The sequence below is a fragment of the Eretmochelys imbricata genome, chromosome 9 (genome assembly GCF_965152235.1).
Source record: "Eretmochelys imbricata isolate rEreImb1 chromosome 9, rEreImb1.hap1, whole genome shotgun sequence".
NCBI lineage: Eukaryota > Metazoa > Chordata > Testudines > Cheloniidae > Eretmochelys > Eretmochelys imbricata.
Window position 1 is genome coordinate 61,438,368 of NC_135580.1, and position 26,123 is coordinate 61,464,490.

A 26,123-nucleotide genomic window follows, 5' to 3' on the forward strand; every position below is an offset into this window, starting at 1 on the left:
GCTAAAGGTAACCTCGCTGGCACCTGACCAAAATGACCAATGAGGAGACAAGATACTTTCAAAAGCTGGGAGGAGGGAGAGAAACAAAGGGTCTGTGTCTGTCTGTATGCTGCTTTTGCCGGGGATAGACCAGGAATGGAGTCTTAGAACTTTAGTAAGTAATCTAGCTAGGTATGTGTTAGATTATGATTTCTTTAAATGGCTGAGAAAAGAACTGTGCTGAATAGAATGACTATTCCTGTCTGTGTGTCTTTTTTGTAACTTAAGGTTTTGCCTAGAGGGATTCTCTATGTTTTGAATCTAATTACCCTGTAAGGTACCTACCATCCTGATTTTACAGAGGTGATTTCTTTACTTCTATTAAAAGTCTTCTTGTAAGAAAACCGAATGCTTCTCTCTGTTCTCAGATCCAAGGGTTTGGGTCTGTGGTCACCTATGCAAATTGGTGAGGATTTTTACCAAACCTTCCCCAGGAAGTGGGGTGCAAGGGTTGGGAGGATTTTGGGGGGAAAGACATGTCCAAACTATGTTTCCCAGTAAACCCAGTTAGAGTTTAGTGGTGGCAGTGGAGATCCAGGGACAAAGGATAAAATTAATTTGTACCTTGGGGAAGTTTTAACCTAAGCTGGTGAAAGTAAGCTTAGGAGGTTTTCATGCAGGTCCCCACATCTGTACCCTAGAGTTCAGAGTGGGGGAGGAACCTTGACAATTGCATACAGTGTACAGTACAGTACTATGCTTTAAAGCTCTTGGTGGGTTTATTGATACATTAGTACTGTACTTTTGTTAATCAAAAGAGGAAATTCAGTGCACTAATACAAGTGCTTATTTTGTAGACTAAAGCCAAAAGAAAATGTTTACAATTACAGTTACCATGTTATCAAAAAGTCCTGGTTTCAGACTACAGTAGCCTGTATTTATTTGAAAAAAATCACTTATTCTTGTCTGCCTCTGTGACGATAAGGAGCATGTTTACCACTTTTTCTTAAGTCAGTTGTTGGCCTTTTGAATGGCAAATGCTTTCACGTCTTTAACCATATTTTTGGCTTCAGGCCCGCTGATGGGGGAGGGAGGAAAGGGGCAATTGCCCAAGGGCCCGGGTGATTTAAAAAGCCCGGGGGCCCCAGGCCCTTGTAAATCGCCAGGTCGCAGGACACCTAGGTGCGCAAGACTGCTCCGGGCCCTGCACTTTGTGGGGCCCCGTGGGCCAGTCCCAGAAATGACAGATTTGTCACTTCCACCCCGGGCCCCACCCCAGGGATGGCCCTGGCCCTGGGGCCCGGAATTTCTGTCGGCAGGCCTGCTTGGCTTCAGGCACAGAAATGATTCTTCCGTGGAGTTCAGAGGCACCATTGCTATCCCCCATCATCATCATCATCTGCTCTTGTGTCACTGTGAGTGTCATCACATGGCTTGAAACTTTTTAGGAGTTTTGCAGGCAGTGACCAGTCTGTGACCTCTTCAGCTGTTGCAAGGTTCTCATCAATCTGGTTCATCTTCTCAATAGGCACACCAAAAAGATTTTGCGGCATGTTAATTACCACAAGAGGGAGCTCATGTTCATCTTCTGGGCTAATGTCTTCATTTGGTGAATCTGCAGTTGACTCAGCAAGGGTGAATCCGCATTTTGCAAAGCATTTTTTGATGGTGTGTGGCTCAGTTTCACTCCAGGTTTGATGAAACCAATGTATTGCATCCAAGAGTGAAACAATTTTCAAAAGCATTGGACCTGATGAAGTTACATCAGATCCATTTGATGAAGAATAAATCGAATTTGCCTTTTTTGAAATTTCAGTTTTAGGGCTTGAATTACCCCAGCATCCATAGGTTCTAACTAAGGTTGCCAGGTGTCTAGTTTTTGACTAAAAGTCTGGTCGAAAGGGGGACCTGGCAGTGTCTGGTCAGATGTACTGACTGGACACCAAAAGTCTGATTACTAAGGGTAGGCAGGGGGAGGGAGCTGCTGGGTCATCAACTCATGGCAGCCCCTGTTGAGGCAGGGCTGCCTCCTATCTGCATCTTGTGGGCAGCTGCGCAGCAGCCTCAGTTTCAGGCTGCAGGTTCCATCCCTGCCCAGGAGCAGAGGGAGCCCAGCTGGGAGAGGGAGGGAAGAGGATTGAGCGAGAAGAAGGGGAAAGAGGAGCGAGCATAGGGCAGGGCCTTGGGGGCAAAAGAGGTAGGGCGGGGCGTTCTGGTTTTTAGAAAGTTGGCAACCCTAGCTGCAAAGCAGAGTTTAATGTTTGTGAGTTTGAGAGGGAAGGGGGAATGGGGTATTATCCACAAACAGAATTTTACATCCTTGTAGTAGCAATCTGCGATCAAATCTTTGTAACCGTTTTTCAAAAAGCTCAGAGTTCACCCATGCTTTTTTGTTGAATTCATATTCCACAGGCAATTCCTTGATATTCAACTTGCCAGAGCAATGTGGGTGTTGGGATTTACCAATCAGCGTACGCTTTTCTTTACCTCCATTCATGTTGGTGCATAGAGCGAGGGTGCTTCAGCAGGACTGCTGAATGCTCAGCACTTTTGAACTCAAAACCAGTTTAATATTCTTCAAATTTCGCAGAAACATTCTAGTTTGACATTCAGAGTAAACCCAGTAACTTTAGGGTGAAACCAATTTTGCAAGCCAACGATATAGCCTTAAAGTAAGACATAAGTGCAGCTTGTTGGAACTGTAACCAGGGACAGGCTGCCTTCTGTCACCTCACAATTTATTATTCTTAGCATTGGTCTATTACGATAATCACATTAACATAAAGAATGGCATGAAGAATGGTAAGATGCCATGTGCCTGACTTGAAGGGCGAGTAAAACTGGTAGGCTATTATAAAGTATAACTGGTACGAAAGCATGGGCCCAGGTAGAGATGGTGCTCTAATAGACTCTGGAGGGCAAAAGCAATGGTTGTTCAGCTCTAGCCGCCATGCCCTGATGTTGAGTGCTTTGCAGGCCCCCTGACAAAGGGGTGCTGGAACACTCTGTACAGTGGGGTACTGAGAGCCATTGACTCAAACTGAAAAGGAGTACTTGTGGCACCTTAGAGACTAACCAATTTATTTGAGCATGAGCTTTCGTGAGCTACAGCTCACTTCATCAGATGCATACCGTGGAAACTGCAGCAGACTTTATATATACACAGAGAATATGAAACAGTACCTCCTCCCACCCCACTGTCCTGCTGGTAATAGCTTATCTAAAGTAATCGTCAGGTTAGGCCATTTCCAGCACAAATCCAGGTTTTCTCACCCTCCACCCCCCCACACAAATTCACTCTCCTGGTGGTGATAGCCCATCCAAAGTGACAACTCTTTACACAATGTGCATGATAATGAAGTTAGGCCATTTCCTGCACAAATCCAGGTTCTCTCACTCCCTCACCCCCCTCCAAAAACCCACCCCCATACACACACAGACTCACTCTCCTGCTGGTAATAGCTCGTCCAAACTGACCACTCTCCAAGTTTAAATCCAAGTTAAACCAGAACATCTGGGGGGGGGGGGTGTAGGAAAAAACAAGAGGAAATAGGCTACCTTGCATAATGACTTAGCCACTCCCAGTCTCTATTTAAGCCTAAATTAATAGTATCCAATTTGCAAATGAATTCCAATTCAGCAGTTTCTCGCTGTAGCTCACGAAAGCTCATGCTCAAATAAATTGGTTAGTCTCTAACGTGCCACAAGTACTCCTTTTCTTTTTGCGAATACAGACTAACACAGCAGTTACTCTGAAATTGACTCAAACTGTAAACCCTGCACAGATGGAAACCACTGGAGCACCCCTAGCTCTAGCCCCTAAGCCCTGCATGTTCTCCGGATGCTCTGGCTGCTATGGCAACCTTCACTGAGATTGGCCCTGGGCCGTCGCCATGGTTTCCACGCACGCCTGGTCACGCGGGACTACGATGGTCCTGTCAGAGGCTTTGTACGTCCCTTTGTAACGGGCCTGCGGCGCCCCTGCTGTGTCGGGCGCTCTCCGCTCAGACACCCCGGCTCAGGCTGGCCGGCGCCTTGCGGGCGGCGGAGCAGGCCGGCGGCGGGAGTTGCGCGGGGCCCGCTGAGACTTGCAGGGCGGGCTGCTCTGCTGCAGCCCAGCGCGTCTCTCTCCACGGTCCGCTCTGGGGTACAGCCGCTACGGCCTAGGTTACCCAGAAGGCCTCGCGTCCGGAGTCCTGACGGCCAATCAGAGACCGAGTGCCCCCCAAGAAACTACCATGCCCAGCATGCCTCAGGGCACACGGCGCGCCCCCGGTGAGCGGTGGCCAATGGGAGGCGGCGCAGGCCGCTTTGGGGCGGGGCTGTCTCTGCGGCCTGTGTGGGGCGCAGGCTGGGGAGCTGCTGGGCGTGCTGCGGATGTATAAGGAGTATCGGGGCTGCGCGGCCCGGAGGGCGGCAGGTGAGGGACCAGTTGGGGCGGAGGGGCCCTGGGTGGAGGGAGCTGCCCCCCGGGTATCAGCGGGGTGTATGTGTCCCTGGGGGCGCGAGGTTCCGGGCCTGGCTCTGGGGGTGAGGGAGGCCTAGGGCAGGGACGCTTGCCGGAGCATCACCCCGCTGCCCGTGCTGGGTGAGAGCCAGGAAGAGAGGCCTTGCCTGGGGCCTCGTGCCCGAAGCGATGGGCTGGATTCCCTGCTCGGACAAGAGGCCTTGAGCGCTGCTGAGGCGGAGGTGTGTGTCTGAGTCTGCAGGCAGCCCGAAAGGATAGCTCCGAGCAGGATGTGAGCCCTGTGTTCACTGCACAGCCCATTGCTGGCTGTTGGGGGTCAGTCCTGGGGGTGCACTCCTGCTGATTTCTGATGGAAAGGGGCCTCTCTCTCATCATACTGCTGCTTGTTTGGGAGAGGCCCCGCTCCTTCTTAACTCCAGGTGCAGACAGAGGAGGAGGGCAGTACCACAACACAGTGCTACAGGGGAACCTGTGGTGTGTGCTTGGGATCCCAGACTGTCTCGGTTCAGCCCTATGTACCTGCTTTTCCTTTACACCTGTACCCAAAATGCCCAGCTAGCAAATCCTGTGTGCACCACCCAAATGGGTATTCATTCAGGCTTTTTATCCTCTTATGTTCTCAGCTTTGGCTTTACTGCCTTGGCTTCTTCTGTTGGGGCTTGCTTCTGAAAGGCCATTTTTTGTGTGTGTGCATGTGTTATATTCCTTGTGTTTCACAGGCCTATGGGCCCCTCAGGCCTACCTAGCTATGTAACACTTCTTGCCATGACCAGAAACTTCACGGATTTCTTGGCAGTTAACTTTGTCCCAGAGCTTTCAACTCACTCAAAATCCTCTTCTTGTAGCAAAGATCCATTTTTTCAGAGTTTTGTGTTAATTTGTCTCCAGCAAGAGAGCTTCTGATAGGACACTGAAACTAGTGTGTAAATTCACTAGCCAGCTGTTTTGTAACTTTAACATAATTGAGTGGTGCATTGCCTTGTTTGGCAAAATTCTCAATATTTTAGACCAGAAATGAAAATTCCAGGACAGTTGAGAATTAAGTTATCATAGACTTTGTCTTTGGTATTTGTATAATAATAAATAATATGAAGTTATGGGGTATTAATCAGTGTCAGCTACAGACCATGAAATCACTCTGGGGAGCAGGATGACCAGTTCCTTACACACCTATCTACAACGTGCTTGGGTGGGTGGGTTGGGAGAGAAAACTGTGTAATGATGGGAGACTTCAGTAGCTTAGATATTAGTGATCATGGCTTGATCACATTTATAATGTGCAGGCAGAATAAAGTCCAGACCAGTAATATATATATTTGGTGCTTTAATAGGGCCATTTCACAAAGCTGAAAACAGTTATGAGCCAAATCAGCTGAAAAATTCATTCAGAAAAATAATTGGAAATAATTGGAGAGCACCTTCCTAGATGCTCAAAAAGCCAAAATTGAGGAGGAAGTCTGTACTGGTTCAAAAAGCCAACCTGGTTTAGGGGGGAAATGAAGGCATCTGTAAAAGCATTTTATATTGTTGATCGTATTGATTATAAATCAGAAGTTTGGAATTCTAGTAAATTGGTAAGGGAAGCCAAGGAACACAAGGAGAAATCTATGGCTTGCAGAATTAAGGACAATAAGTTTTTTGAATATATTGGGTACAAAAAGAATCCTGAAAATGGTATTAGTCTATTACTAGATGGAAATGGTAGAATTAGCAATAGTAATGCAGTAAAGACTGAAGTGTTCAATAAATATTTTTTCTGTATTTGAGGGGGAAAAAACAGATATAATTGTTTCACTATTTTGCAATAATACTCTTAACATTCCACTAGTATCTCTGGAGCATGTTAAATAGAAGCTACTAAAATTGGACATTTTTAAATCAGCAACTTCAGATAACTTGCACCCAACAGTTTTAACAGAACTAGTTGAGGAACTTGCTGGACCATTGATGCTGATTTACAATAAATCTTGGGACACTGGGGAAGTTCCAGAAGGCAGGAAAAAACGCGAATGTTTTGCCAATATTTAAAAAGGGTAAACGAGATGACCAGGGTAGTTATAGGCCTGTCAGTCTGACATTGAACCATGCTTAATCGAGAACTAAAGGAAGGTAATGCAATTAATGCAAATTGACATGGGTTTCTAGAAAATAGATCCTGTCAAACTAATTTTATATATATCTTTTGGATGAGATTACAGGTTTGGTTGATAAAGGTAATAGCATTGATGTAAAATACTTAAACTTCACTAAGGTGTTTGCCTTAATGCTGAATAACATTTTGACTTAAAAAAATACCTAGAATGATATAAAATTAACATGGCACTCATGAAATGGATTAAAAAATGGTTGATAGGTCTCAAAATGTAATTGTAAATGGGAAATTGTCATTGAGTGGGTGTGTTTCCAGTTGGGCCACCGCAGGGATCCGTTCTTGGCCCTAAACTGTTTAACATTTTTATCAGTGACCTGGAAGAAAATGTGAAATCATCACTGATAAAGTTTGCAGGTGACTCAAAAATTTGGGGAGTAGAAAATAACAAAGAGAACAGGTCACTGATACAGAACAATCTGGATTACTTGGTAAAGTGGGCACAAGCAAGCATTGTGCATTTTAAAATGGCTAAATGTATACATCTAGGAACAAAGAATGTAGGCCGTACTTACAGAATGGGGGACTCTGTCAGTGACTGTGAAAAAGATATGAGCATCATGGTGGGTAATCAGTGGAACATGAGCTCCCAGTGTGACAGTGGCCGAAAGTGCTAATGTAATCCTTTGATGCATAAATGGGGATCTTGAGTAGGAGTAGAGGGGTTATTTTACCTCTGTATTTGGTAATGGTGTGATCATTGCTGGAATCCTGTGTCCAGTTCTGGTACCCACAATTCAAGAACTGATCAACTGGAGGGCGTTCAATCAGAGAAGAGCCACAAGAATTAAAACGGATTGGAAAACATACCTTATAGTGATAAACTCAGAGAGCTCAATCCACTTAGCTTAATAAAGAGAGGGAAAGGAGTGACTTGATTACAGTATATTTACATGGGGAACAAATATTTAATAATAAGCTCTTCAGTCTAGTAGAGAAAGGTATAACACAATACAATGGCTGGAAGTTGAAGCTAGACAAATTTAGACTGGAAATAAGGTGTAAATTTTTAAGTGAATGTAATTAACCATTGGAATAGCTGACCAAGGGCCGTGATGGATTCTCCATCACTGACAATTTTTAAATCCAAATTGGATGCTTTTCTAAAAGATCTGCTCTGGGAGTTATTTTGGGGGTGTCTATGGTCTGTGCTGTACAGGAGGGCAGTCTAGATGATCACAACAGTCCTTTCTGGCCTTGGAATTTATGTATGTATAAAGTACAGCAAAGGAGATGGAAACCCACAATTTTATTTAACAGGATGAGATGTGACCAGGTCGCTTCTCTACTGAGTTTTTGTTATTCTAGAACAGTGGTTCACAAACTTTTTTTTCCGCAGACCACTTAATGATCTTTCCAAGTGTTGTTTGTGCCATTAGCTAGGTATTGTAAAGTGCTTTGGATAAAAGCACTATATAAAAAAAAACAACCTTAATAATGTTTTTTTGTTCTGCAAATAAAAGCACAACGGATATTTTAATATCTATAGTCTTGCCTTTCTAATGCAATGGGTGTGCCCTCTCTCCCCTGCCGCAGCAGCCCCTGAGCAGGGGCTGGGAAGGAGTGGGGTCTCTCTCGGGCAGCTGCCTCTTTCTCTGGCCGCTGCAGCCCTTCACGTCCCAAATTCCCCCCACCGCCTCTTCTCACCCCACTACTCCCTCCCACCTACCCTCTATTCCCCCCAAGGCCACCACCTCACCTTACATGTACATCTTCTCCAAGGTACAGGCACCTAATTAGTACAGCCACACCTAATTAGTGGAGCATGGAGGCCCTGGGCTGGGCACAGGTCACTTAGGAAGGTGCTGGGAGTACGTTCCCTGTACTTAGCCTGAGTTAGGGGCATTGCTTGTGCCCCTCCCCCTGCTGAGGGGTCCACTAGGGCTCGGGAGCTCTGGGGAGAAACTCTGTTGCTGAGTTCCCTGCCAGGGGCCCAGGCTGGCCTGGCAGCATATGCTCCCTGCTCCTGCAGCCCCAGCCCCAGGTAGGATTGGCCCTGGACCAGGGAGGTGAGGCTGGAAGGATTCCTGCACCCAGAGACACGTGTGGGCTGGTCACGTGCCCCCACCCTCCCCTGAACTTTTAAATTGTGCCCCCCCATTGTCAACAGTTACATGTTGTCTCTGGAGATAGGGGAAGTATTAATGCTATTATACCAGCTCTGGTAAGACCGCATCTGGTCACCCATTTTCAAGAAAGATGAATTCCATCTTGAACAGGTGCAGGAAAGGGCTTCTGAGATGATCAGTGGAATGGAGGATCTATCTCAGGGGTGGCCAACCTGTGGCTCTGGAGCTGCATGCGGCTCTTCAGAAGTTAATATGTGGCTCCTTGTATAGGCACCGACTCCAGGGCTGGAGCTGCACGTGCCAACTTTCCAATGTGCCGGGAGGTGCTCACTGCTCAACCCCTGGCTCTGCCAGAGGCCCAGCCCCCACTCTACCCCTTCCCTGAGCCTGCCATGCCCTCGCTCCTCTCCCCCCCCCCCCAGAGCCTCCTGAACACCACGAAACAGCTGATTGGGAGGTGCTGGGAGGGGCGGAGGGGAGCTGATGGTGGGCTGCTGACATATTACTGTGGCTCTTTGGAAATGTATATTGGTAAATTCTGGCTCCTTCTCAGGCTCAGGTTGGCTACCCCGGTCTATCTTATAAGAGCTTGGCTTGTGAATACAATAGCTTGGCTTGTGAAGTCTAGCAAAATGGAGGCTGAGAGGGAATATGATTGCTTTCTATGAATACATCATCGTATTAATACATTATTCTCTATTCTGAGTCTGATTTGGATGTGTGGTTCAGGAGAGAGGGATTTCACTCTTCATTTAGCTCCTCAGCCATTCTTCACAGAGGACTGTCACTGCTAATCTTCTTCAGTGAGGGTTTAAGGAGTCAGTTTGTTTAAGAAGAGATGTTTACTTACAGGGGGAGAGAAATGGGACAACTCAACCAGCTCGTGGCTGAACAAAGGCACGAGGATTGCAGTGTGGTTCAGGAGAGTCTGTCTCTGTAACACTCTCTCCTTGTGTGGGAGGTTAAACTTGCCACCGAGTACATCTGTGTCTACTTCCCCTCAGAATGGCAACTTTATTTCAGATGAGTGAGAGATTCGAAGAGATTTTGGCTCTTGACCAAATCAACAAGGCCTTCCAGGTTCAGTGGCCAACAAAATACCAACATGGATGTTGTCTGCATTTGTCAGTGCCTCAGTGGTCTTTCTGGACTTCTTCATGCCCAAACTGTTCTCCCCTTTGTGACAAGGGGTTAGTCCTTGACCCCATATTGCAATAGCTCAACAGTTCTCATAGCTCTTCTCTTGGCTGAAATGGGCCTGCAGCCTTTTTCCAGGCTCCCCTTTGGAGGGTCTTGCAGGAGACTTCTTCCCATTGTGTATTTCATGTGTCTTGTGGGAGGAAGATCATTATCTCTTCTCCAGTGTCTTTGCAGTCAGTGGAAACAGCTGTGCCTTTTCCTAGGACAAGAGGATTAACTCTTTCCCTGCCAACTTAAAACAGGGACAACATGCTATGTCATATACCTCCTCTGCTAGGACAGTAGATATCCATGTACATAGCAGAAACCCAGTTCCCTGCCAACCCAAGCATGGCGTCTAACACCCTATTGTATGTCACTTAATAATTACTTAATTATGCACATGAAGAACAACATGCTGTGTTTAGAAGAGATCATGTAACCTGCCAGTTGAAGGGAATCTCCATGTAGGATTCTGCATCTTCACTCTGAAACATGCTACAACATCTCATGGACTCAAAAACTGGATGCTGCCAGGAGTGGCTGTATCAGAAGGGTGTGTGCTTGCACTCCAGCAACATGTCTGCTTATTTAGATCCCATGTGCCTGCCACTGTGAAGCACACCTCTCAACTTTCAAGCCTACCAGTGTGCAACACCTGCAATCCGAGCACATGACAAATGATTGAAGTGTGAAATGACAATTCTTGTCGTCATTTACTGATTGTCATAGCTAAGGCTATGATTCTGTTACGGAGGTCACGGATTCCCAGATTTTAAGAGCTATCCAAGAGTTCTGGAAAATTCCAATAAATATTAGATTTGAGGGGAAAAAAATGAGAAATCGCTTATTTCCTTTAAAATCTGTAGTACAAATGTCAAAAATACCATTTTGTTCCCCATTGTTGCCAGGGTCGGTATTCGGGGCTAGCAAGCTGGGCATTTGCCTGGGGCCCCACACCACAGGAGGCACCGCAAAGCTAAATTACGGGTGGCGAGGCTTAGGGTTCCTGGGGCAGTGGCCCAGCAGGGCCTGGGCCTCTGCTTTCAGAATTGTAGAAAGCTGTAACTGTTAGAATGTAAAATGGTCATTTACTAACAATTAATCTTGTCAGTAATCAAAATTATATAAAGTTTAATAGGCCATTTAAGAGCTGCTGTATTGGTGTAGTGAAAGCTGCATTACTGTGTGTACATTCCTGTGATTTTATTGTTTACTGCCCACCTTCTGTCTGTGACTTTTAATAAAAATACCCAGGCCAAAATCATAGCTGTAATTATAACTTCAATACAAAACCTCTTTTAAAGAGGTCTTCTCACTGTGTGAATAACATGTAACCATAATATCTCTCACTAAGGCCAACAGCAGGGTTTTAACCCTGGACCTTCAGATTCCCAGCTCACACCACTATCCATTCAGCAACAGGAGTAACTGCTTACATCTCTGTGGACCAGCCCCTAGAGGAGGCCTTCTCACGCTTTCTCAGTGGATTACACCACTGTTTTATTTTCTAAACATGTTTTAAGTAAAAAATGTTTTTTCTCAAAAATAGTCTAAAGAATCACTTCATCTGTCTAACTGATATTATGTGGATCAGCACATGAGGAACAACTGTGAAGCAAGCAAGAGGCCACAGTGCTTCAGATTTTTTTGCAAAAGGGGTCCAACTAAAGCAATTAATTCCTGTAAAATAGAACCTGTAATGCATTCCAACTATGGTGCAACTACTGCTGTACGATAATAAAGATATTGTGGCCATACAGTTTCAGGTTGATAGGTAGAAATAAAAACTTACATTAGAACCTCAGAGTTATGAACACCAGAGTTAGGAACTGACCTGTCCACCACACACCTCATTTGGAATTGGAAATACGCACTCAGGCAGCAGCAGAGACCACCCCCCAAAAAAAAAAACAAAAAACAACCAACCAACCAAACCCAGTACAGTACTGTTGAACATAAAGGACTTTAAAAAAACAAAGGGAAAGTTTAAAAAAAAATCTGACAAGGAAACTGTGCTAGTTTAATTTAAATTAAGATGATTAAAGGCAACATTTTTCTTCTGCATAATAAAGTTTCAAAGCTGTATAAAGTCAACGTTCAGTTGCAAACTTTTGAAAGAACAACCATAGCATTTTGTTCAGAATTACAATCTCAATTCCCAAGGTGTTTGTAACTCTGAGGTTCTATTGTAATACATACTGTTATTTAAATAAACTTTATCAGAAACTGAATTTTAAAAAGTTAGTCAGCAAAAAAATTCAAGTAGACTGTCCTACATTGCTTTTGTCTAAAGACAGTAGTTACACGTAATAGAATTTGTAAATCTAAATAACATACTAATATATGGTTTTGAGTTACTATGATCAAGACAACATGAAGGCCCTAATCCTGCAAATACTTAAGAACATGCTCAATTTCACCTATATGAGCAGTGCAATTGAAGTAGATAGGATTACCCATGTGGCTAAGGCTTTGCAGGACTGACCTAAGTTATTTAAGAGTATTTTTCTCTTCTCAGGGCTTGTCTACACTTACTGCTAGATCGGTATTGCTGCAATCGATGCAGTGAGTGTTGATGTAGCAGGTCTGGTGAAGGCATACTAAATCGTGGGAGAGCACTCCCTAGATAAATTGGAGGATTGGGCCAAAAGACCTCTGATGAGGTTCAACAAAGACAAGTGCAGAGTTCTGTACTTAGGAAGGAAGAATCCCGTGCACCGTTACAGGCTGGGGACTGACTGGCTAAGTAGCAGTTCTGAAGAAAAGGACCAGGGGATTACAGTGGACGAGAAGCTGGATATGAGTCAGCAGTGTGCCCTTGTTGCCAAGAAGGCCAATGGCATGTTGGGCTGTATTAGTAGGAACGTTGCCAGCAGATCGAGGGAAGTGATTATTCCCCTCTTCGGCACTAGTGAGGCCACACCTGGAGTATTGTATCCAGTTTTGGTCCCCCCACTACAGAAGGGACGTGGACAAATTGGAGAGAGTCTAGCAGAGGGCAACGAAAATGATTAGGGGGCTGGTGCACATGACTTATGAGGGGAGGCTGAGGGAACTGGGGTGATTTAGTTTGCAGAAGAGAAGAGTGAGGGGGGATATAATAGCAGCCTTCGGTCACCTGAAGGTGGGTTCCAAAGAGGATGAAGCTAGGCTGTTCTCAGTGGTGGCAGATGACCGAACTAGAAACAGTGGTCTCAAGTTGCAGTGGGAGAGGTCTAAGTTGGATATTAAGAAACATTATTTCACTAGGAGGGTGGTGAAGCACTGGAACACTTTACCTAGGAAGGTGGTGGAATCTCCATCCTTAGGTTTTTAAGGCCCAGCTTCAGAGAGCCTTGGCTGGGATGATTTAGTTGGTGCTGGTCCTGCTCTGAGCAGGAGATTGGACTAGATGACCTCTTGAGGTCTCTTCCAACCCTAATATTTTATGATTTGTGTACTCCATCTCCCCAAGAAGCATAAGGGAAGTCGATGGGAGAGACTCTCCTGTCGACACAGTGCAGTGTAGCTACTGCAGTAAGTGGGTCTAACTACGTTGACTTCAGTTACATTATATTGATTTACTGCAATAGTGCAGACCAGCCCTCAGTGTATGAGGATGTTTGTGCATAGAAGAGAATCCTTGCTTGCCTCGCTTGTATAATTAGTTTAAAAATTGTACCATATCTTGTGTGTTTAAAAGGGTGCACTGTAAGTATGTGCAGGAAAAGTCTCTAACAGTTACGTCATGCCTTACAAACTTTTCAAAATATGTAGGGTAGATGCCTATGCAAGATACTTGTCCTAGAAAAGCCTCTGTGAAATTTAATCCCTAATTCTGTTTACAAAATACACTGTGTGGAGCTAGCTTGCATGTGGTCATTTGTATGTAGAGAATTGTCATCACTGTGATCAAATAACTGTGACATACGAGATTTCCTCCACAAAGTGCATCTGTTCAAAGCAGGTGAGTCCCATACTGGGCCATTTAGAATGCAGCAGAATATGTAGTCTGTTGTTGTGCCCTTGTAACTCTTCTGAACTAACTTCAGTATGTATTGGAGTGAAGATTTCTTTAATATGGTTGACCTGAATAAGATACCTTTAACTTTTAATTTACTTTTAAGTAATACTGACTCTAGAGTTCAGTCAGCCCATAAACAGGGAGGAGCTTGATTGAATTTCTAGCTTTCCCCCTTTTTCCCCCCCCCCATCATTCTCAGGAGAAGCATTTACTTCCCCTTCTGTCATTGATGTTTATGATGCAGATGATAATATGTTTCTGGATAAGGAGACCTATCAGCAAAAAACAGATTTTCAGTGTGTGTGCTAGAGATTCTGTAAGTGTTCAGTGTTGCAACCTTCCAGTGGATATTAAGAGACCGTCATTTAATGCCTGGCTGTTCAGTTCTTGTTTAAAATGATACCTGGGGTCTCGGGACACGAGTGTTTTACTATTGTTCAAGATTGATGATTTTTATATATGCTACTAGAGTCCAGGTCATGGAATCTTTTCCCTCCTGAACTCAATTTTTGGGTCAAATTTTCTGGCATGCTAGATTTGACTTCTGTTGGGAGCGAGAGAAGGAGAGGACTGAGAGACACAAGTGCATTTTTATTAAATTACAACACTTTTTACATATGCAAAACTTAAAATACACTTAAGAAACTTATCACTTAACAACCTGGCTTACTGTGAAGGAGTCAAATTCTTTTAGGCCCCAGCAGAACACCAGCTTCTCCAAATAGCCCCTCAGACAAAAGCCTGTATATACAGATAACCTTTCTACAAGGCCTAACAAACTCTGGACATATTATTGGACCACCTTCTGGGGCAGGGAAACTAGTTCTATAGTTGAGGACTCTTACCTTTAACTTCATATAAAAATACTCTTCCCCCCATCCCCTAGATATATAGATCAAAAGGCTGAGAAACGTGAGCATTTCAGGTGATATCAACTTTGGGATAGGAGAGGTGGCCTCTGTGGGTCTGGTCAGTGATAAAACTCTCATGTATCTCATTGGAACAGGATCAGGCCCTAAGGTAGCTAGGACACAAACTATGTAGGGCTTAAAAATCAAAGCCAACATCTTGAATTTTCCTCAGCTATGTATCGTAAGCTGGCATGGTCTTGAAGCACAGCCCAAGTGTTGTGCAGTCCATGAGAAACACTCCAAGTGAGTGAACAGTCATAGTTTGTACCAGCTGAAGTTTCCAAATGGTCTTCAGCAGTAGCTCTAAGAGCACATCCCAGTAACCCGCCCTGCAGGTAAAAAAAAAAAAAAAAAAAAAAAAAAAAAAAGAGTATGGATGAATGTCAACCGTACATTCAAAAGAAGAGGTCAGGTGTCCTCACCAAATACATGTAAATCGGGCTGGGGAAAGCATTCTTGGATCCTGTTGCCAATTTACCAGTTTGGCACTTCTGAATATCAAAACTGACTTCCAGTCAAGAAACCCCCCCCCTGCCCAAAACAGCTACAAATTTATCAAGACCATCTAGCAAGAGTTCTGTTGCTTTTGATATTGCACTTCTGCTAAGAGGTCCATCATCACAGATTCCCACACGTGGGTCTGTGCGCCAGTGCTGGAATTTCTTCAGGTCAGCTTTCTAAAGTTGTTGTTTCCAGCAGGGGATGTCTTGTGTCAGCTCCTGCTATGGAACACCAGCATCTCCTGTTTCTTCAGCAACCAGTTCCTTTCATTCTCTGGCAGGTGAAGGAGCTCTCTAGCATCACTGTTTCTGCTAATTCAGGCCATATAGCTGTCTGTCTCTTAACACCTCATTAGTTTCTTCTGCCACAGGATTTTGTTTTAATTGTCTGTCTGCTACTTTGAATGCTAGTTTCATTTAAAAGAAGAAAATAATCAGCAATGTCAGCAGTTGGTGGTGTTGCTTCTTTGCTGGAATTGGAAAACTTGTGCCTTGAGCAGCCTTCTATAACTATTAGCACATCAGTTCTCTTTTCTTGTTCCTTGGCACCATGTGAGTTGGTTGACTCATTAGGACTGTACTTCAGCTTGCATGGATGACTCCTGTTTTCTCTTTCAGGTCTGGAAAAGAGAAAACCCACTGGCTTTAAGAAGTGTTCTGAATGTGGTTGGACAATGTCCATCAAAGACAGGCATGACTGCTGTATCCTGTACCTAGGAATGAAGTATGACAGGCTTGGCTGTTAGACAGCCTCTAAGATATCAATGTAAGCAGTCAAGTCTTGGATGGGGTGCCCTAAAAGCTCTTCTGGCTTCCTCTCATGCTTCCTGTAAATTCACTGATAAGGTAGCTGAGAACTTCCTGAAGACTTCAGGCCTTGAATCAACTGGAGTTGTGCGTCCTAGCCTCATGTGAAGTCTTTGTTGATTTGGTGAGAAGTACTGGAGCTCCACTTTGATATCTTTTTAAAATAAGTCAGTGAGAGCTAGGGTGTTGGTGACATCAGTAGTTGAGACTTCAGTGCACTTTGTGCCTCAGAAGTGACCTGCAAAGCTTTTTTGAGTTTGTTCATTTTTACAGTTTCTCAGGGTTCGTGAAGACCCACTGCTGCTTTTTATTTAGTTTGTCAAAACCCATGTCTTCATGACCATTAAAACTGAAAATAGTGTCTCTGACCCCCCCACTGAAAAACACAAATGAAAGGGATTTAAAATCTGCCCTCTGCTGACATGCAGAATTGATGCAAACAGCCTTCCCCTTTCCATAATACTCTTTACATATATATTGCTATAGTGTTTGTTTAAAGTTGTTACATTGTTTAGGTTATATTCCTACCTTCCAATATAGAAAGCATGGAGGGAATAAAGCTTGGAGACTAGAAGGAGCTGTGATTAGTCAGTGATTGACATGTCTGTAGGATTTAGACTGTCACTGTTTCACAGAAAAGGAAGTTCAACAAATTGCTGAGGCCAGTGGGGTGTGTCCAAAAGGCAAACTTTAAGGAGGCATAACAGCCAAATTTAAAAAAAAAAAAAAAAAAAAAAAGGTGGTGGTGGAGAGATTACGACTTGAAAACATAGGGGAGCTGTTAGAAATATTCATCAAAGTTTTTCAGGTCAACTTTAATGTGTCAGTCTTGTGTTTTTGTTTCAAAGCTTCATTGAACAAGACATCACTACTTCTGTAGTCTAGAGAGAAGTGTCTCTTTGATTGCAGGTATGCAACTGGCTCTATCCTCTACTTCTGGCCCTAAGCACCTGACATCTCTAGGGTCCCAGGCCCCAATTTCTAGTGAGTTGGTGTACCAGTTATTTGACAGAAATAGACAAAATAATGTGTTCAAACTGATGTCTTCATTTAACAAGACTGCTTTGTTAGTGTCAAGGCTGATTCCACACTCTGGCACTTTGAGTGCAGAAGGTGGGGGCCTGCAAGGATTCTAAAAATTAATACTGGCCACTCCAGGCTGATATTAAACTCCCAAGGTTACAGCTTTTCTCTGACCTTGGATGGGTAGATGCTGCCACCACCCAAATGCAAAAAAAACCCCCTTTTACCCAGGAAGGCGCACTTGGGAATTCCTCCCTGTGGGGTACTCTCAAGCCGTTTAACCCCCCATCCAGGGAAGAGCTGAGAAAGAAAAACAAAGAAAATCAGCTGTTGTGAAATCAGCTAATTAAACAACATATGCATAAACCTCTTAGGACACAAAGAACCCAATTCTGTTCTTAAAAAAGGGAAATTTTATTAAAAACAAAAAGAAAGAAAATACACCTGGAACTTAGGTATTGCTAGATTTAAAAAGAGCAATTCTAATAATTAAGCATCAAGAACGGTTTTCTTGAGGTCCACCTTAAAGGTTACAAGGAAAACAAAAGCATTTGGGGTTAGCACAGAGGAGTCCACAAGCTTTAATTGCATCTTTTTAGACATTTTCTAATCTACTTACATATCTGGGGTTTCAGATTGAGTAGTTTTAGATATGATCTGGTGATTTTTCATACCTGGTTCACAGCTTTTTACAGTATTGCTTTAGCCATGTTTTGCTCTGTCCCCTCTCTCCAGAGAACAGCAACAGACAGACAAAAGGGGATTCTTGTTTCAATTTTAAAAATTTCTAGCCTTCCCATTGGCTCTCTTGGCCAGTTGCCCCTCACTTCCCTTTACCTATGCATGCAGTCAGTCTTTTTAACCCTTTACAGGTAAAGCAAGTAGAGAACAGCTACTAACAGGGATTTTATAGCTAACTGGCTGGCTGGATGTCCATAAAAGACCTTCCCTCCCCCTTCATTTAGCACAGCTTTCATCAAAGATTTTTGTGCTGACACCACTACATTCTATTTGGTATAGGTTTCTTTTCTGTACTCACAACTAGTATCTTGTCTTGACAGTACTAAGAACCCTTGACATTGTGAGAGTGTTTGAATTGGAGCTTGTGCCTCAATTACTCTGAAGCAGTTGGAGCTTGTCTTGATGCTAGTGGCCTGTGCACAGCATCAATGCAGTAGTCTGCAGGGCCTGTTAGAGACAAAGGGGCTGATGATGAAGGTGTTCAGGAGTGAAATTCTGACAGATGGAAGAATCTTCTGAATACAATTATATTTTTACCGGAGGCGAAGGCAGAGGGAATAACACTCCTGCAGACGATAAAGTGTTAATGTCAGTTTGGTTTTGGCCTTGTTTCACTTTGGAGACAGTCCAGGTCCACCAAGCAGATATTTCAAGGCACCTGGAGATGGTTCCCTTTTGAAATGTCTATCCATTACTTTCAGAGCTTATTGATGAAGGTGTGGAATCAACCTTATTCCAGGTACTTGACAGAAAGCATCTTCTGCTTAGAGAACCCAGCAGCTAGTCCTCACCATGATAGCCTGGTGCTGGTGTTTGCAGCAGCCTTAGACAAGACTTAGTAGATTTTCAGTATACTGTTTCCAGGCTTTTTCAGAGACCCCTGTGAAAGTTCCTCTGTGAAATGTCGATCCCTTACAGGCAAACAGTTTAAGCTGTAGAAGAGGCCTTGCTTTCTTTTTTTAAATGTTTTTGTTTCTGTTCACCAAAGAAAAGTACGATGAGCGATCACATCTCTCCTTATTTGATACAGCTGCATATAACCATTAACTCCACCTAGAACATCTCCTTTTCCATTTTAAATTGAAATACTAGCAGGGTATTTTTCCTGAGACGTTCTCAGCTTTTACAACGTGCTGTCTTCATTTAGTCTGCAAGAACCTGGATTTGTTAACTTTTCCAGCATGTACTTGCTTTTTGGGAGTGAAGGCATGTTTGTGGAGGGGTAAAGTTGGGAATGTAGAGGGTTTGGATCCAGGGTGTGGTGGTACAGGGTGGGATTATTGATGATGAATGGGTACTTTTGGAAGTAGATAAATGGATTTAAAAAATTGACTTATAGTTGTGTGGAAACAGCACAATATCAAGAGCAAGTGTCCTTTGCTCATGGTAAATCAGTGAGGGCAGCTGTATCTTATCTATCTCAAGTGGCTCCATTTAGCAGGCCTCCACATGGAGGTTCAGCAGTAGCCATATGATATGGGGACTTTTGAAGGGGGAGGAGTGTAGGTGAAGTAGGAAGTCATTTCTGCAAAACTAGCTTCTTTCCTTCTTTCAAGTATGAAGCTCAGGCATTGTCATAGGGGAGAATATACGTTTTTTTTATGCCCACAACAAAAACTGCTTCACTTGCCAAAGTTTGGGTGACAGACTTGTTGTGATGAAAGTGTATCAGGCTTCAAGATGTTGCTTCGAGTCCTTTTCTTACTGTTATGGCATTAAGAAGTTAGCCATGTTTCTTGGGCTTTATGGTAAAGTACTTGGCCTGCTTTTAGCATAGTGACCTCACTGCAGAAATCCTTCCAAACATCCAACAGACTCAAAATGGAGAGAACTCACGAACTGGAATTCTAAAGTCAGATGGCCTTGCATTTAGGGAATGTTCTCTCCCTCCCCTTCTATTTATTTAATGTAAAAAAAAAAAAAAAAAATCCTTCAAAAGGAACAAGTTGTTTTGAAAATCTGTTGCTGATACTAAAAACCTCTATACCTGAAAGAGAAAACACTAGTCAGCCATGCAAGCTAATGGAGTCCTAATGTGTCAATCAACACGTGTTGCCAGGGAACACAGTTAATCTGCTGTTTGGATTTTGGTTAACCAGTGATTAAGATTATCACAGCTCTTTAGACAAATGCAAGAGGTATGGATAACTTCTGTCTTATTGTTGTGTACTGCAAGCAGGAACAAGTCAGTTATAAACTTTTATGGTCTTGGATGACATCTGCCTGGCATGTCCTGGCTAATTCCTACCAGTTCTCCTTCCTCTGGGGGCAAGGCTGTTTACGCTGCTGTCTCCTGTTATGTCAGTTGTAATCATGGTAATACAGAAATGCTTTAGTTTGCACTTGATTGGACAGAAGCCAAACAACAAAGACAGGGAAGAGAGAATATATTAGGAATTAAGTGATGCTCCTTCCTTCCTTTCTTTCCCAGGAATCTTAAATCCTGACACAGCAGAAGTTTTTTGTTAGGATTCAACTGACCTGCTATCATGATGTCCCTACTAGTCCAGATGAATCAAAATTTTTTCCCAGGGTGGCTGATGTGAGAAACTGTAGCACCATACTGTTGTGTTCACACCCTATCCATTATTGTAATAAAGTTTGTATAAGGTATGCCTTGAAAGGTCATTTGAAAACTCATAATTTGCTGGTCTGTATTGTCCTGGGTAAAATAAGTTGCAACATTGTATGTGAAGTTATAAAAATCCCCTTTAGGGTGTACATCTTTCAAACACCACATCCCTGCCCATGCTGAAGCTGACAAACAGATCTGTCCTAAACAAAGGAATGTGTGCTCCTCGTAATTTGCATTTAAGTAGTAAACAGAGTCGTCAAGCAGGAAAGAAAGGCAAAGGAAGTTCAAACATGTATAAAACCAGCAGGGAACATCCTTCCACATAGATTCTATCTTTGTTTCCTGGAAATGTTTTCAAGAGGGGGACTGAGGCTATGTCTACACTGCGGAGTTTTGTCACCAAAAGTTATGCCGTTTTAATTAAAGTGCTTTAATTAAACAGCTGTTGCATGTCCACACTATGCCCCTTGTGTCGGCAGAGTGCATCCACAATAGCAGGTCTTGCATCGACACAGAGCAGTGCATTGTGGTAGCTATCCCGCTGTGCAACTGGCCGCAGAGTGCTTTGGGAAGGGTTTGCAATGCCTCATGGGGCAGGTACAGCGTCACATGATGCAGATTTCTCAATCCAGTTGTTCCATGGGCCTCCTGCTAGATTGCCAGCTGCTTTTCAACTGAAGTGTGTGTGGAGGAGAGGGGCAGAGTGTGTGATAGGAAGTGGGTATGTGTGAGGAGAGAGACTGCTGGGGGAATGTGTGTGGGGGAGTGTGTATGAGAGAGAGAGACAGTGTGTGTGTGTGTGTGTGTGTTGGGGGAGAGTGAGCTTGTCGGTACGCTGTCTTATAAATTCAGACAGTCGCCAGAAGCAACCAGTCCTGAGGCAGTGGACAAGGGACACCCCTGACATCAGCCCCCCACCTCCCTCCCTGGCTCTGCATAGCTGTCTCTCTGTCACACACATACACTCTCTCTCTCTCTCTCTCACACACGAACATTCCATGTTAATGATTTGCTCTTTGTTGCCCAGAGCAGAGCAGCACGCTCAGCTGTCAGAACAGAGCTTTGAAGGGGGAGGGGAGCATACCTTCAGGGCTGCTGAGTTAAAAACAGTGAGCAGAACAGCATTGTGGGATACTGGAGGAGGCAGTTCTGGGGATATAACAAACAGAAGTGTCTATGCTGACACTTTGTCGTTTTAACTTTGCCACAAAAAGCTTTATGCCTCTTGTAGAAGTGGTTTTATTTTGTCGTTGAAACTGAAGTTTGGTCATCAAAAGTGGCATGGCAGTGTGTCCACCTCCACTGTTTTGTCTTTTGGTGACAAAACTCTGCAAGTGTAGACAAGGCCTGAAACGATAAAAAGGAGGGACAAACACCCCAAGGCATCCCTCTGACTTTCCCTACCCAACACATTCAGTACACCTGAAGAGACAAAGGAAGCAGCTGTTGGACTCTGGGGGCTTGTCTACACTGGCAAGTTTTTGTCACCAAAAACTGCCTTTACCGCAGCAGGTAACCCGGGGGGCATGCAGGGGAACCGCTCCCCACCCCAGCTCACCTCTGGCTCCTTGGGCCTGAGTGCGAAGCCGCCGCCTGCTTCTCAGCCCGCCCTGGCTTCCTGCGCAAACAGCTGATTCGTGGGAAGCAGGGGGGAGGGGGACGGAGAAGCAGAGCGGGGCAGCTCATTCAGGGGACAAGACGGAGCGGAGCTGAGGTGAGCTGGGGCCAGGCAGGAAGCTGCTGGTGGGGGCTCTGCACCCACCAAATTTTCCCCATGGGGGGTCCAGCCCCGGAGCACCCAGGGAGTCGGTGTCTAAGGTGCCACTTTTGATGTTATCAGTGGGGGAAGCGGCTGCTCCGCCGCCCCTAGGAGCCAGAGGGACCTGCTAGATGCTTCCTGGGAGCTGCCCCTGGTAAGCACCGCCGGGACTCCCCACCTCGCCCCCTGGCAGGTGCCTCTGGCTCTTAGGGGCGGGTTGGGCACCCACTATGGTGGCCCACGAGACCCTCCTGCCCAGTTCTGGGGGCAGTCAGGGGAGGGGGATGGATGGGGCAGGAGTCCCGGGAGGGGCGTCAAGGAACGCGGGGGGTTGGATGGGGCAGGAGTCCTTGGGGGCGGGGGTGGGCAACGACCCCCTCGTGGGGTGAGGAGGGAACTGATTGTTAAGATTTTGGCAGCTCATTGCTGGAACCACCCAGTTTTGGCAACCAAAAACTTCCACCTCTGTGAGAGACTTTTGTCTTTTCCTCTCCCTTTATTGTCAACAAACAGTCAGTCTAGACACCACAGCTTTTTTTCCAATTTTATTGGCCTTCAGAAAGTGTCCCACAATTCCCTTGCTGCCGCTCTGGTCAGCGGTTTGAACTCCGCTGCCCTGCAGCCTTGGAAGGCCTGGGAATTTTAAATCCATTTCCTGCTTGCTGGCTTCCCAGAGAGGCTTCCCCGGTGAGCATGGCTGGCTGTTGCACCAAATGTGCTCCCACTTGGACCACCACTGAGTTGTTGGATCTGATCAGTATATGGGGAGAGGAGTCTGTTCAGTTGTAGCTGCGAGTGACCCATAGGAATCGGGACACACACAGGCAAATTTCTCGAGGCTTGTGCGAAAAGGACTATGATCAGGACACGCAGCCGTGCAGAGTGAAGATAAAGGAGCTGAGGCAAGTGTATCATAAGGCATGGGAGGCAAACCATCGCTCCGGTGGTGCACCTAAGACCTGCCACTTCTATAAGGAGCTGAACGTTATCCTTGGTGATGGCCCCACTTCCATCGCTGATTGCCCCGTGGATACTTCGGAGGCAGGAGAAAAGGGGGGGCGGGGCGGTAACCCAGAGCTGAAATTCTGGAAGAAGTTGAGCTAGAAGAAGATGTGGAGCTCCCAGCAGGGTTGCCCAGTGGGGCAGACAGCCAGGAACTTTTCTCCATTCCAGAAGTGCACAATGGGGAGCAGGAAACAGATGAGACGCCAGGTAAGTTGCTGTGGCTTGTGTAGAGAATTGAAAAGTGGGAGGCAGATAGTGTTTTCTGTGAGCTGGAAATTGCACTGTGTAGCTAATCTGCATGGCCAAGCAGGGTGTTGATGGACATCGAGACCTGCAGGGAATCCTCCAGAGAGAGGCTCTGAAAAGTTTCCAAGAGGTACTTGTTAATCCTCTGCTGCAGATTCCAAGGGATTGCAGCTTTTTTAGTTCCCCCATTGTAGGAAACAGTACCATGCCATTTAGCAATCACTGGAGTTGGGACCAAAGTGGCACATAGCTGAGCTGTATATAGACCGGGGTGAAAGCTGCAAGCATGCAGTAGTTGTGCCCTGGTTTCCCTGGTTACCTGCAGCAGTGAGATGTCAGCCAGCTGGTTAGCCGCCTGTGAAAAAGTGTGTGATAGTTTTAGAATGAGTTCACTGCAAAGCTGCCCTGCAAGTTGTGACCGTTTTGTCCGTACGCACAACCACCTTCCCCCCACCCCCGACACTCACTGTGAGCTGTGTGCCTGCCTAGAGTCTCGGTGAGAAAGTGATTTCTACTACCAAAAGGCCCTTGTTTCAATGTTTGCTGGAATGTAACAATCCCTCTTCTGCGCAGCACAGACCTTGAGGAACACACCGTGCACCCCGCTGACCGGCTTTGGCAGATAAGGAAGAATCCTAGGCACAGCTAAGACGACGTGTTCGGGGAGGTGCTGCAGTGCGATGAGAGACAGACCAGGGAACGGAAAGAGTGCTGGGAAGCCGAAAGGCAGGACAGAAAAGAAAATGCAGCATTTGCTAGGCAAGCGACAGAGCGGATGATAAAAGTGATGGAGGATCAGACAGAGATGCTCAGGTCTTTGACACAGCTGCAGACTGAGCAGATCCGTGGTCAACCTCCACTGCAGCATGTGCACATGCACAATTCTTTGCCAACTCCACTCCCCTCTATGCCCAGACCTTCCTTTTCACTTCACAGCCCTCCTGAGCCTCCCCAGCACTCCACCCCCTCTCACAGCTTGCACAATGTTAGCTGGAGCTACACACAATTGTGAGGTTTTACCCTTTTTAATAATAAATAAAGGCTAAGGTATTTAATGGTACAGCGTTTTTATTCTGTGTTGTACAAAAGCGTATAGCAATCAATTCACTCTCGGGAACAGGCTTCTGAAGCATTTTGTTGCATGGATCTTGGGCCCCAAAATTGTACATGGATGTACCAGGGAAGCAACTCCAAAGCAGACGTGTTACTGCCCCTCATTGCCAAAGTGGTTCCTCAAAGCCTCTCCGATAATAGCAGCCCTCTGGGCTCCTCTGACAGCCCTAGCATCTGGCTGTTCAGACTGTGCAGCCAAGCGTTCTGCCTCGGTGCTCCACACTTGAGCAAACATTTCACCCTTAGATTCACACAGACTATGCAAAGTGTAGCACTCAGCTATGACCACAGGAATATTATCCTCGGTAAGGTCTAGCCTGCCATTGAGACACCTCCAGCGACCTTTCAAACAGCCAAAGGCACATTCGACTACTATGTGGCACCTGCTCAGCCTGTTGTTAAAACACTCTTTGCTGCTGTCCAGGTGAAACCAGGTTTCATGAGCCAGGGCTGTAAGGGGTAAGACGAGTCTCCCCGGATTAGTTTGGGCATTTCCACATCCCCCACTGTGATCTTGTGGTCTGGAAAGAGACCCTGCCTGCAGCTTTCTGTACAGGCCACTTTTCCTGAAGATGTGTGCGTCATGCACCTTTCCAGACCAGCCTGCATTGATGTTAGTGAAACGCCCCTGGTGATCCACAAGCTCCTGCAACACTATGGAGAAGTATCCGTTTCTATTGATGTATTCAGAGACAAGGTGGTCTGGCACTAAAATTGGAATGTGTGCGCTATCAATTGCCCCACCACAGTTAGGGAAGCTCATCTCTGCAAAGGCATCCACTTTGTCATGCACATTTCCCAGAGTCACAGTCCTCCGCAGCAGGATGCAATTTATTGCCCTGCACATATGGAGTAATACAGCCCCGACCGTGGACTTTCCTACTCCAAATTGATTTGCATCTGACCCGTAGCTGTCTGGATTTGCCAGCTTCCACACAGCGATTGCAACATGCTTCTCTACCGAAAGGGCAGCTCTCATTCTGGTGTCCTTGCACCGCAAGTTGGGGGCCAGCTCAGCACATAGCTCCAGTAAGGTTGCTTTACGCATCCTAAAGTTCTGTACCCACTGGTCTTTATCCCACACCTGCATGACAGTGTGATCCCACCAATCAGTGCTTGTTTCCCTAGCCCAAAAGCGACGGTGTACTATATGCAGCTGCTCTGTGCGTGCACAAAGCACTGATAAGTAGCTGTTGTCCATATCACACTCGGGTGCCTGCAATTCAACTTCTGTCAGTAACTTTGCGAGTAACTCTGCTACCATGCGCGATGTCCTCACAACTGTTAACAAAGACTAACAGTATTTTCCACATCTCAAGGACGATTTTAACCAGTTGATACTGGGAAACTTTCACGGGAGAGTGCATCAGCCACTTTGTTAGAAGCTCCTGAGATGTGTTGGATGTCGAAATCCAAAATCTTGGAGAGCTAAACTCCACCGAATAAGTTTTTTGTTATTTACCATGGTGGTATGAAGCCACTGTAGTGCAGCATGGTCAGTTTGCAGGTGGAAACGCTGTCCCCAAACATATGGGCGTAGCTTTTCCAGAGCGTAGACAATGGCGTAAAATTCTTTTTCACTGACTGACCAGT

The 26,123-nt window shown here is 45.3% G+C and overlaps 1 protein-coding gene across 3 annotated transcripts in view; it reads left to right on the forward strand.

Moving 5' to 3' along the window:
• The first annotated feature begins 4,304 nt into the window (after positions 1-4,304).
• ENOX2 (ecto-NOX disulfide-thiol exchanger 2) overlaps positions 4,305-26,123 on the forward strand; it is a 136,219-nt gene continuing 114,400 nt past the window's right edge. For all 3 annotated transcript variants that reach the window (XM_077825981.1, XM_077825986.1, XM_077825983.1), the window contains exon 1: positions 4,305-4,399. In XM_077825981.1, coding sequence (XP_077682107.1) covers positions 4,357-4,399 — 43 coding nt within the window. In that variant the 5' untranslated portion in view covers positions 4,305-4,356. The remainder of the gene's footprint in view (positions 4,400-26,123) is intronic.